Source organism: Cydia fagiglandana, chromosome 8 (assembly GCF_963556715.1).
Source record: "Cydia fagiglandana chromosome 8, ilCydFagi1.1, whole genome shotgun sequence".
In the NCBI taxonomy this organism is placed as follows: domain Eukaryota; kingdom Metazoa; phylum Arthropoda; class Insecta; order Lepidoptera; family Tortricidae; genus Cydia; species Cydia fagiglandana.
In genome coordinates this window covers 2252841-2266621 of record NC_085939.1, presented here as the reverse complement: position 1 = coordinate 2266621, position 13781 = coordinate 2252841, and the positions used below count along the sequence as shown (strand labels likewise).

Here is a 13781-nt window from a genome sequence, read left to right as displayed (position 1 = left end):
GCCATGGGAAAAATAGCTCCCACACAGTTAAACTCTAATAAGGCCATGGGATAATGTCAACCCACATCCTAATTCTGGTCATACACAATAATGCATGAATATTTAGCAATGTTTACGATTACATTTGCTTTCAACACTCAAAATCAACAAAATATCAAAAAATTGTTCGATCTATGTACTTCTGTTTCATAGAAATTATGGAAAGTGTTCGAATTTCTCCGTAGTTTGCTGAAATTAGCGTTCAAGTGAATTGAAATGGCTGCCAAAGATATATTACGCAATTTAGAAGCGTGTTGTGAATGAAGATCATAAAATAATATTTTCAGGGATTGACAAAATATTTTGTAGGTGGTTTGGAGTTAAAACCTGACTACGGTAACCGATATAAGATGTGGGTGGAATATTTCCCTTGGCCTGGTAAAGGGTTAACCGCTTAACCCCGGGTTAGTGGGATGGTGCATGTGGGCCTTCCTCTAATAGTCAAATAATATTGTAAGTGTGGAAATAAAAAGCACTGGTATCATTTATGGACATTGACTATTTTTATTTATTTATTATACCTAGTTTTGAATGTAGTTTATTCAATAACAAAACTTACACAAACTTATATAGGAAATAAAATAAAATAAATAAATAATACCTACACGGCTGCAAACAAGTTTCCAAAATGAACATTTTGGACGCCAATGACCGATATATCCGCCAAAGACTGATTAATCGGTCACAGAGCAACATAGACCTATGTGCGTATGCATAAAGTTCAATTTCAGTTTTGCCACTCCGGTGACGTGGCGTCCGGTCCGAGTGACAGCTTTTGTGTTTGACACCATAGGTGATTTGATGATTTCATATATTTTAAGAATAAAAATAAAACAATGTGTTTATCATACATCGTTATCGCGGGAGCAAATATAAATTTATTAAAGAAGTGGTAAAACAGACTGCCCGTTTAGTAAAAACAGACCTTTCTGCCTACACATTATAAGCCTCCAAGAAGTTCATCATACATAGCACGAAGTTTTTGTTGCATAATGTTCATAAATCTTGCTTTACACTCTGTTAGTAAATAATGACCCGGAATCGACATATCAAATAAATATTCATGATTTATTTTGTACAACATTATTTAATTTTTGTTGATCTTAAGTGATTTTCGTAATATACGACATAAATTTTCTCTATGTTTTCTACTCTTAATCTGCGGCGTCGTGCAGTAAATATCCATTTTAATTGGCTAAATGATCTTTCGACTGCTACTGTTGTAATGGGTGCGTTTTTAAAACGACGGAAGTAATCAAATGTAGAACGATATATCGTTGAATCTAGTACTATCTCCTTCTCCGATATCAGTTCACACATTTTTTTCATAACTTCATATCCGGCATTTTTCTGCAAAACCACTTTGAACTTTTTTAAAATCTGTTTTCCATCTTTATTCAAAATTAATTTGGATATATGTTTGTATGTATTTTGTACTATGGTCAAACTTTCACTAAGAGATAGATTTTGGCACTGCAGTTTATTTATAGCATCTGGTATTACTTGCAGATACTTTGCTATGAAATTTACATCTTTTCGAACTTTTGCACTGAGTAAAGATTTTTTTGCTTTGACGATGCACTGTGCGTCTGAATTACGAAATGTGTCTATAACGCTTTTTATTTCATCAAAATACTTGTTGTAGTAAGTGGTAGCCTCGATCCATGTTCCCCAGCGAATAATTGTTGGGTTTGGAGGCAAAGGAATTCCATTAAACATTTCTCTTAATGCTTTTACTCTTTTCGGAGATTTGCGAAATACTTTCTTTACATTTGAAATTAATAGGTTAACTTCTGGAAAAAGAACACGAACTTGATCGGCAACTCTGTTAAGAGCATGGGCTAAACATGTAACATGGACAATGTTCGGAAAAAGTGTTTTCAAATTTCTGCCAGCTTTCAACATATACCCCACACCATCAGTCAATAACAACAACACCTTGTCATGCTTATTGTGACCAGGGCCCCACAAATCATCCAGGGCATTTTTTACAGTATTAGTTATACTGATATTGTTCGTTTCATTTAAACATTTGCTTGACAGCACGTGTGGAGTTCCAACATCATCTTCAAGCATAGCACCTACTATAACGTTAGCGATTTACGACCTATAGCATCTGTGGTTTCATCAACACTTACATATATATACGCGTCTTTTAATTCGTCTCTAATTATATCCATCTCTTTGTCGTATAATTCATTCACGCAAGTCTGCCTCAGCAAACATTCTGAAGGGACCTGAACAGTTTTTTCAAATTTTCCAGATACACAATCTTCAATGAAATTTTTAAATACAGGGTTCTCTATTTGAGACCACGGTATGTTACAGCTTACTAGAAATTTTGTCAGTTCCAACCTAAAATCTTTTTTGAGAGAAGTGTGTCTTTCAGAGTTAAAATGACGTTTCACGGAAGATTTAGTTTTACAAAAACTAATATTGCACTTCGAGCAAAATAGATTTGTATCGCGAGCCTCTAGCTCAGGATAATCCTGTATAAACAACCCCACAAATTCATCACATGTTATTTTCCTTCGAGGCATTTTAAAGGCAACTTCTATTTGATTATGTTGTTACCAGCCCATCGACACCCCATACTTTGATAAATTAAGAACGTACTTGTTACCAACATTGAGGCATAGAAATAATCTTATCGAATTAAAATGACTGCTGTTGCATTTTGGTGGCACATACCATACTTGCTTTTAACATAGACGTATTATACTTACTTTTCTTTAGGTTGGTATGATTGGTAGTAAAACGTCAAACGTCATTTGAATTGTCGTGAACGTGGAAATACGTGGTTATTTTTTATTGTAATTGGTAAAATAACTTTAGCTGTTATTTAAATGGGGGCCAAATCTTTAAGAAAATGTGAAGTTTGTAGTGGGTGTGTAAGAAGACTAACTAATGACGCATTTTTGGCCAAATTTCCACTTGATCCGAACAGGTCGATAAACTGATGTTTGTATGCAATATTTTCATTTTTTACTTTGAGTCGTTAACAGTTAATAATTTAATTAGTTTTAGTCGTGTACAATCCATGATTAAAACGAAAATATTTTGTGAATAAAGTATTTTTAAGTAAAAAACTAAGTAACCTATGACACGAATAGTGTACGACCAATTTATCGATAATCTCTTTATTTCAGATGTCGATTATGGGCAAAGCTGAGGAAAAGGAAATGAGGATTTGGCGTATTTATTTACCTATTCAAAAGCTGAATGGAAACAAGTTCATTTGTGGAAATCATTCTCCATCCAGTGCCTTCAATAAAAAGGGACCAGATTAAAAAAGAATGCGCGCGAATTCAGCATAGTGTAATATGCCTACTTGAATAATAAACTATGGTTTTTTTATCATGTAAAATAAAATTGTTTATATATATAATGTTCTTTTATTTTATTAATCCACGTGATTCTCAAAATGTACTGTTACAGTAGTACTGTAGGTAAATACAGCAGCACGTATCGCACATTTATCGATATCGATAAACAGTAGGTACTGGAAGTGTCGAGCCCTAGCGTTGTTTTTTTTGTGTTGGTAGTATTGTGTGTGGTTTTTTTTTTAACAATTATGGCCTGGATGCGAGATCTTTAAGCCTGTATTTAGTGTGTTGGGATATGTACGTTCATAATTCGGTTCGAGGATTGTTCGAGAGTGCCGACTCTTAAAACGTAGTGATTATATGCTCTTTGGTTGTTACAAATAAAGATCAGTCAAGATTGATAAATGTCTAAATTGACTGATAAGGTTGCGTACCTAATAGGTAATCTTTTTAAGTACCAATCAAGTCAAGTATGGAGGTAAGATAGCATTGATATTCAATAAAATAATTATACATTTTAAGGTCGTAGGTATAAACGTTTCTCTATACGAATGTCATTTCTGTTTTTGACTGTTTTTTATAATCTTTCAGTATTGTCAAATCGTATTTGCTCCCGCGATAACGATGTAGTTTATACATTTATTTTTACTTTAATAGTGTGAACACGTTTTTTGAAGAAAAAAAAAAACTCTAACGTGTCTTTATTCTTGCTTTTATACAGTATAATCTTTTTGTGTGATATATTTTTTGAAGCAAGGGTAATTACATAATGGTCCTGAACAGTCAGGACATTAAAAAATAGTTTCTTTGCGCCCTCGTTTACCAGTTTGCGCCAAAACTTCACGTAGCGAGCCCGCTGCGCACTGGCGAGGCAGCGCGGGCCGACGCATCGTCACGCTACCTCCAGCCACATACGTTAATGAATTGTATGTGTGCGTGTAGCTAAATCGTTCCTCTATACGTTGCTACCAAGCGGATCACGAATTGTGTTCGTTATTTTGATACAAACAGTATGGAATCTGATCACGAGTACTATTCGTCATCCGCGACTCGAAGAAAAAAAGTGTAACGAGTGGTATTCGTCATCGGCGAATTACGCGTGGCAGTTATTTAAATGGCCGGCGAAATGGCGATGAAACTGCGTACCGAATGGTCCTCGTGAACGGCGTGCAAAGTGTTAAATATAAACACGAACTAATCAATTAAAAACAGTAAAAAACCGGTCAAGTGCGAGTCGGACTCGCGTGCCAAGGGTTCCGTACTGCTACTACTGCTCATTTCTAATAGGTTTTCCTGTCATCTATAGGTAAAGTACTATTATGTGTATCTTTTTTTCACAATTTTAGGCCCAGTAGTTTCAGAGATAAAGGGGGGGGGGTGTCGGACAGACAGACGCACGAGTGACCCTATAAGGGTTCCTACAGTGGACGGTTTGAGACAGTCGGCGCTCTGGACTCCCAAGAGAAAAGTAAAAAGTATAATGTGGACCCAAAGGATTCATACATAGATAGGAACCGGATAACACGGTTACTTTTATTGCTAATCAATATTGACCCCTAATACCGAGCAATACAGGTGATCACAGGACACTAGAGTAAACGGCCCGAAAGAGTGAATCTTTTTTTTATTATTATGAATGGGCTTACTCATTGCCACAGACTTAATCAAACTAGAGGACTGTCTCTCAACCGCAATAGTTAGATATTGATATCTAACCTATTGGGATACGAGTCTCGGAACAATTTTATTGTGCCCTATTGAATCCCTGGCTATAACCAAAAGAAAAGCAATAAGTGAAAGTACATACATTTATTTTATTTTGAGCTTTACATAAAATATTATTCATTTAATACATGGTAACATGATTTACTTGATATTCTATTAGCACAATAGGTACTCAAGAAAATTCATCATAGGTTCATAAGATGTTTACGTAATTATCTTCCTATGATGTTTTTCACTTTCAGTTGGTTTCTGATATCTCAACTGCTATCAAATAATTTTTTGTCACTTAGGTCACAGATTATATAATAGTTCTTACGAACAGATACTTATCTCTCAATCAAAACGCAAATACCTACCGTTTTGATACCTACACAAAAATACAATGGAGTGATCTTCAATGCTCCGCTCCCCGCACCGCGCGCACCGGCACAACACTAGGGTTGCTGACGCTTAGAAATGATAAATAAATACCTACTTAAACAGCGGAATGAAATAAAAGGAAAGCTAAATCTAAATTATACCTAATATTCCAATTATGACGTGTTTGCGAAATAGTCATTTTAAAAGGTCATATGTTAACTTACTGTACGTTAAAAAAAAACATTTACCAAAATAAATTAAAAATTTGCTACCTATTTCAAATAGATAGATATCTAAAACTATACATTTGTCATACATAATAAACATTACATGTTTAATTAAAGAAAATCAATAGTAGGTAGGTATGTACGTAGCTTGTAACTATCGTAAAAATTTACAGTGCGGCGCGCAGTGACGTGCGTACGTGAGCGCGTGTGGCAACCAACTGGCTTGCTTTTCTACCGTGAACGGGAGCAGATTCGTAGGTAGAAATCCGAGCTCGCGCGGAGAGTTCCATAGGCCTGCTTAGGTAGGTATATTGTATATCCTCACAGTTTTATCACAATATCTGTCTTCATACGATTACTTATTATTTATTAGCTATTAAATTCATTAAAACAGTTGAATAGTTTATACTCCGTTACTTTGACATTTATACACACATTCCCCTGCGATCCAAGTGGATATCACATTGAGTGTTTTAGGGTGCACGAGGACGAAATCCGCGTCGCTACCAAAGTTGAGGTTGCCCTTTCTGTCTTCGATGCCCAGGGCCCGGGCGGGGTGCAGCGTCGCCGTTTCGAGGGCGTACTCCAAACTGCAATCTGAATATTAAGTAGAAATTTACTTTAAACAAATACATGTGGCCAATAGGGCACATCACACATTATGCTGATTTCTGTTTCCACCAGAGTGCAACGCGAGGAAGAACAAAATAAATTAAAAATGACGAATTTCTAGTTTGACGACCGGTCTGGCCTAGTGGGTAGTGACCCTGCCTGCGAAGCCGATGGTCCTGGGTTCGAATCCCAGTAAGGGCATTTATTTGTATGATGATACAGATATTTGTTCCTGAGTCATGGGTGTTTTCTATGTATTTAAGTATTTGTATATTATATATATCGTTGTCTGAGTACCTACAACACAAGCCTTCTTGAGCTTACTGTGGGACTTAGTCAATCTGTGTAAGAATGTCCTATAATATTTATTTATTTATTTATTTATTTTATAATATTATCTACAGACAAAGAGAATTTGAAATAGAGGAATATTGTCAAAGTAAATCATGTAGTCAGTACATTTACTGCCATCATTCGACACAAATGATGAAAAGTTTTTAGAACGCCATTTGATTTTGATCCTTATTTTTTCTCTGATATGTGTTAAATTTGCTAAATGTCAAAAAGTATCGCCATCTACGAGGCCAAGGAGCCTATGGCAAAGGCCAAAGGTATGGTGCCATCTTTTCGAGCGATGGCGCCATACCTTTGGCCTACTCTGGCTGGAGTGTGAAAACTATAGTCGCTAGTTCTAAAGAAATCGTAGATCGCGCGACTGACAACAAAATAACATCAATTAGATATCATTTTGATGTTTGAATTGGACTCGCGGCTCTTATAGGTACTATACGCGAGCTATCACCTATGTCACACTGAATGACATTTACCATAGCAATAACCCTAAAATCGGAGTGCTGTTTCATACATTTCAGCTAATTGGATCGGCGGGCGACGATTGCCCAAACCGCATTAATATGATAAAAGCCTTTAGAGCGTGCGAGCGACACGAATGTGTACGTGTCGGATAGAAGTATATACAGTTGCCATGAGATATATCGGAGCGGCCGATGTGGTCAAAAATATCTGAACACGCACTCTAACGCCCTGAGAATAAAGGCGTGTTCACATATTTGTGAGCACCTTGGCCGCTCTGATATATCTGATGGCGAGTGTACCTAAAATCGGTAACATAATGTGTTTGCTTAGGTACATAAGCAGTGCCGAAAACCCGACTATCGGGTATGTTAATTATGACTTCGTTCCCAGGCCGGACGACCCGATAGTCGGGATCGTGGTACTACTGCTTTATATGACGAAATTGTTGTGGCCTGGCGCGGATGTCTTGTTTGGATGGGTGGCAATGAATGTGTTAAGAAATCTACAGGACTTTATTGCATATTCATTATTGCATTCACTGCCAAAGTTTTTGTAGCACTACGCTCGTTTTCCCGCTTTGTAGAGCGACTGCGAACAGAGAACCCGCCGAGTTTCCAGCGCTTAATGTGTTAAAGTAATGTACATGTTTATGGCACTTTGTCCGTGTCGACATTTAATCTGTTAATGATCTGTTCATTTGTTTATCTGAGGGCCGATTTTTGAATTTCGATCGCTAGATTACGTCACTCGAAAATCGGTGGAAAACGGCGAAATGCTAATTATTGAAATACGAGCGATCGAAATTTGGAATCTATTGGTATTGACCACTCGACTCCAATTCTATTAGTAGAATTTAAATGTATTATTTTTATATATTATTTAACGAAAAACACGAAATCGAGTGGTCGAAATTCAAAAATCGGCCCCCTGTTTTGTTTGTTGTTGTCTGTGCATACCTATTCGTACATGTTTTGTGGTCGTCAATAATAAATGTCTATTATCTATATAATAGCTTCAATGTACAGTGGCGTTCAAAAGTGCATGGAGAGATGTCGACCGTAATGCTTTGCCTGCCTTAATATGACGGTTGAAACATCTCCATCCACTTTTGAATGCCAGTGTACGGGTACCATCGTCGAGAGCCCATCTACGTTTAGTAACATTGATACCGAGCTGCTTTGCGAGCTTTAATGGTAATTTACCTGTAGCTTCCTTAAAGGTGCGTACACACTCGTCGAGGTTGGCCGTGCTGCCGCACAGCGTCTTGGTGCCCTCGACGTACGCTTTACCGCCCTGCACCGTCACCCGCTGAGGCCCGATATGGTAGTTGCCGTCCGCCAAGCCTTGGGCTGCCACGGCGTCGCTGACCAGAACTAAACCTGAGTAAAAAGTTGTAAAGGTTGCTTGAGATTATTTTTAATAAATTGTTTAGGTACTCGTGCTAGTTTAGAGAGCGATAAGAAAATTAAGTGTTTAATGCATTCACTGCCAGGGGGCGTGGCCTAGGAACAAACTTGTATGATGGTGAACGCACATGTGCGTCGGGGGCAGTGAATGTGTTAAAAATGGCGTTGCGAGGGTCTCAAGCCAGGAGAGGTGAAGAAACTTTACTGATGCAGAGTGAAACACAACATTTTTAATAGAATATAAAATAGAAATATTTTTATTCGTGAGCACATACACAAATAAGAAAATTAAACAAGCAGAGAAACAAAAAAAGGAGACAGTGCCATGAAATGGTCTCACCTCAGAATTTTTCACATCGAGGCGAGACATACAACATACATCAGCACTGTATACAATTATACATGTATGCATTACCTGCAGGGTTAGTCCGGCAGGCTATCCTCAGCGCCGCGGGGTGTGTGTGCAACCCGTCAGATATTATTCCGTAGTAGACTTGCTTCTTGGTGGTCGATGCCAGCAGCCCCACCAAGCCGGGGTCGCGGTGATGGAACTAAAACAGGGCATTATTTACTATTTGGCATTAACAAGCAATAAAACATACATACTCGTACCATAGAGAAATATAGTAAGACAAGAGTGCTCACTCCATACATCAGTTTTGGTACCAAAAATATTAGTAGGTATTTTCATAGTCGACATCTAGCATCGAGTAGCGGAATTATCAGTACTGCTACTTGACAATAGATGTAGCGGCGACCGAAAAGTCTAATGCTCAACAATTTTCAGCTAATATTATAAACGTATTAACCGGAACTCAACTCCTGCTGCTTCTAATATTAGTTGTAAATTGTTGTTCAATACAATTTTCGTGGGTAGCCACTTGAGAGACATCTAGTATCGAGTAGTGGTACTGAAATTCCGCTACTCGATGCTAGATGTCGACTATGAAAATACTAATATTTTTGGTACCAAAACTGATGTATGGAGTGAGCACTTTGTCTTACTATATTTCCCTATGCTCGTACAATGAGTTTTTATGATATTTTCCTTACTGACGTAACAATGGCCCGTGGCCCCGACTGACGGCACGGCTTGCAGCGTAATAATTTGTGTAACATAGTAAGTAGCGCGAGTACAACATTCAAACTAAGACTGCATCGATCGTCCAGTGGCGCCCTCATTGGGGTAATTTTGCTTTCTAATAAACTAGTACTTAGTGTACCAATACCACAGAATAAATAATAGTACTAGGTACAGAAGACTCACTCTCTAACAAAACGCGTCTGTTACGATCAGCACAGATATGGCCGCTAGGTGGCGACAGTGCCACGCGCGGCTTATGGCAAACCCCAAAATTGGGGCCGAACGAATGCACTTTTAGCACTACCTGTAGCAAAGCGACGAAATCGCGGAGTGAGACACGCCTGCCAATACCAACTGTATTTATACAGAAATGAATTGGTTTATTGGTACACAAACCCCCAATGAGGGCGCCACTGGACGGTCGATGCAATCTAAAATAAATTAAACAAAAAAAAAACATTGCAAATCTATGATTTATCTAATATTCGTAAACATTGGGAGGTCTAATGAGAGGAAATTCTTTACTAAAAAGAAACAGCCTTGACTAGAGGTCAACCCTCACAGATGGTAAGGTCAGTCCAGTTATATGTAAATTCGCCTGGCAAACTAATAGACAAAGAAGTATTGGAACGTAGACTTGACATCGAGATAATAAATATCTTGTTCTGTCAATCAAAAGAAAAATGTGGTATCTATGTATGGGTTACTGCCTTTCAAGTATTTCAATTTTGAGTGTGAGATACGAGATTTTTTCAATGTAGTGTCTACTACCTATACCTATGTAAATTATGTTAAATTCATGCAAGATTTGAACTAGAAACGACCTGATGTAGGTACCTACTTAAAAGCAGGGATAGAATGTTATTGATTAAGGTTATCTTTTAAACAAACAATCAAAATCGGTTTACCCGATAATATTCATTTCTTTTTTGCGTTGCGGATTGAACATGTTAAACACTAGCTTCTACCCGCGACTTCGTCTGCGTGGAAAGATGATGATAATGATAATGATTGATAACACACATACATACATACATACATATGTATAATCACGCCTATTTCCCGGAGGGGTAGGCAGAGACCACGGATTTCCACTTGTTACGATCCTGACATACCTCTTTCGCTTCCTTCACATTCATAACATTCCTCATACATGCTCGCCGGTTTAGGGTGCTCTTGACCTGGCCTTTCTTCAGGATTTCCCCGATTTGATAAAAACTGTCTAATATCCTTCCCTGGGCCTCAATTCTCAAACTATCTCCATACCAAATGTCATCTAAATCGGTTCAGTGGTTTAAGTTAAGCGTGAAGAGGTAACAGACAGAGTCACTTTAGAATTTATAATATTATTGAAAACAGACCTAACCTGACTAAAGTGGTCCCCAACTCGCTATGTATTCATTTCGCACTTCCTGTAGTGAAAGTCAGTGGCGTAGCTAGCATGGGTGACACCCGGTGCGGAAATTGTGGGTGTTACTGTTACCCCAAAATTCAATCAAAATTGTAAAATATATGTAATTAAAAAGAGTAATTGTAATTTTTGTTAAATAGCTCAGGATATACTCCATCGCTTTCTTTTTACGAATTTTTATAGGTGGCACTACTGTTCACGGTCGGGGCGGATCGCCCCCGCCGCCCCCCCCCCCTAGCTACGCCACTGGTGAAAGTATTAACAGACCGGCTAGCATGAGTTGCGTTTTCGCGCGCGAGTCCATACTTTAAGTCGCGCTAGATGTATGGAGTCGCGCGCGAGAACGCAACTCATGCTAGCAGGCCAGCTCTGCAGGCTTAGCACAGGAGCCCCGCGTCAGTATCTCGCCTGCTAAATAGACTACCCGTCTCCCTCTAATTAATACAGTTCGAAAAAGGGTGAAAATAAAACTTACTGGTAACATTGCGTTGAACAAATGGGTAATGAGATTTGCTCCATTTTTAATCGCCTCCTCTCCTTGAGCTAGGCTCGCCGCTGAATGACCCAGTGCAACTTTAATGCCCAACTTCGTCAAGTCCTTGATGGCTTGAGTGGCTCCCGGCAGTTCAGGGGCCAGTGTCACTATAACTACGTTGTCAAGGGATCCGTATATCTCATTGATAGTGTCTATGCCCTGAAATTAAAACAACCAGCATTCAATGTAGCAGCTGATGCTGATATTGTACTAAATCAACAACATACCACCATATATATGGTCTGGGAACCATAAGTAAGTGTACTAAGTTAATTGACCCATTTACCTACTTGCTCCTGATACTTCTTCAGTTAGTGTAAACCAGCGGTCGGCAACCAGCGGCCCGCGAACCTCTCACTTGCGGCCCGCGAGCCTCCCTCTGGCTATTTTGTATGTAATATCGACAAATGACAATGTGTGATAAAGGCTGCTATGTGGCCCTTGGCTGCTAAAAGGTTGCCGACCGCTGGTGTAAACAATATGGCATCAATTCATTGCACAATCATATACAATGTTAATATTTTTTTAACAACTGATATAAAGTTCATTGGCTCTCTATCTCTGTGGGCACTCGTAATAAGTAGGACATTGATAATGCAGATTGACAACCAATCAACAACCACATAGGTACTTATGGGCATGATAGATACCACTAGAATAAGCTATTTTACGAATGATTATGTATAGAGTCACTCCATGAAAAGACTGCAATGGATTTGATAGCCCACACAGTGCACGTCTTATTTTAAACGTCCAACTTCTATCACAGAATAAATAATAGAACTAGGTACAGAAGACTCACTAGCTACCTGTGGCAAAGCGACGAAATCGCAGAGTGAGCCACGCCTGCTTCTATGAAATTATGACGTATAAATGACACTTGCACTGCGTGGGCTATGAAATCCGATGCAGACTTTTCATGGACTGACTCTATTGTTCTGAAGGACAAAAAAATGTGCCTCCAAAGATTATAAAGTAAAACAAAAATTAAATGACACAGAAAAAATATTTCGATTTGTTTAATTTATAAAATTACACCTAGGTTATTGACTTTAAGTCTAACAAATATTGATTAAACTGAAAAGTATGTGATATAAAACAGTTTCATTGTTATTTAATATTATAAAAAAAAACTTACCTTGTCTAGTGATTTGATGTATTGATCCATATGGGCCCCCTTCTTTTCTATATTAATAAACGGGCCCTCTAGGTGAACTCCGAGGATAGTGGCCCCATGTTTGCCACCAGGACTCTTTTTAATGTGGGGAAGTATTTTCTTATATTTTTCCTTATCTGACGTTACCATAGTCGGACAGAAGGATGTCACTCCTTGTGACAACAGATTTTGGGCCACTTTACGGACACCTTCTTCTACATTCTCACTGTCATATGAAAAATCTATGCCCCATCCACCTATAAAAATATCTAGCTGGTAAATACAAACATTGTAATTGTTAAAAATTATGGCAATAATGTGAAGAAATAAACTTAAAAGTGACAGATAGCTAATAACAATTATTAAAATATGACCTAGTTTTAAGGCCAGCTAATGATACCTATAAATTTTATTATGTTTTACTGCTCGTAAAAATAAAAATAAGTAAGTAGTATAAACAAATTTTGCTTACCATTTATTTGAATGTCGATAAAACCCGGAGAGATCAGTAAGCCCTCGCAGTTTATTGTCTCGTCAGCTTCCAGTTGTTCCACATAAAATATATGTTCAGGATTTTCAATTTTACCATTTCGAATCCAGAGGTCCTCTTTTATTATTGCACTATCGCGAAGAATAAAGCAGTTATGGAAACGAGTCAAGCCAGACTTAGCTTTCATTTTAGTAGATAAACAATTAGGTCACAATAAACAGAAAGTGGAAGTAACCGGTCTGATGAAACGGTTTCAACGAACTGAAAAATATATATAAAACAATACAATAAATACGCCACAGCTGACACCACTGATAATGACATTGACAACTATGACAAGACCAGACAGGCCAGTGACAGTGGCATTTCATAGGTCCGTATTGTACTCCAAATTATTCATCCGCTGCCATATAAAAAAAAAATGCCACTCCAAGGGACGCATTTATGTGTTAGAGGAAGCAAGTGATATTGCTATCTCATTCTACCGCATGGCTGCGTCCCTTGGAGTCACAGACAAAACATCCTCTAGACTGAGCATAGTCGCGCTACCCCCGCTGCCACGCATACGGTAATTTTACTCCATGTTCGAGTCGA

The 13781-nt window shown here is 38.2% G+C and overlaps 1 protein-coding gene across 1 annotated transcript; it reads right to left on the bottom strand.

The window, feature by feature from the left end:
• Positions 1 to 5159: 5159 nt before the first annotated feature.
• Positions 5160 to 13488, bottom strand: LOC134666436 (N-acetylglucosamine-6-phosphate deacetylase). The gene is made up of 6 exons (XM_063523596.1): positions 13170 to 13488; positions 12680 to 12954; positions 11482 to 11700; positions 8927 to 9062; positions 8308 to 8484; positions 5160 to 6274 (listed from the first exon to the last, which is right to left on the bottom strand). The coding sequence occupies exons 1-6, from the start codon at positions 13372 to 13374 to the stop codon at positions 6081 to 6083; spliced, it is 1206 nt and encodes a 401-aa protein (XP_063379666.1). The 5' UTR covers positions 13375 to 13488; the 3' UTR covers positions 5160 to 6080.
• Positions 13489 to 13781: the final 293 nt, after the last annotated feature.

Excerpts from the sequence above, each read along its gene's own strand:
- LOC134666436 (XM_063523596.1), bottom strand. The coding sequence starts at position 13,374 with ATGAAAGCTAAGTCTGGCTTGACTCGTTTCCATAACTGCTTTATTCTT. Across the intron at positions 12,955-13,169 it reads TATCGACATTCAAATAAATG|GTGGATGGGGCATAGATTTT; the intron begins GTAAGCAAAATT and ends ATATTTTTATAG. Across the intron at positions 11,701-12,679 it reads ACATCAAATCACTAGACAAG|GGCATAGACACTATCAATGA; the intron begins GTAAGTTTTTTT and ends TTTTAATTTCAG.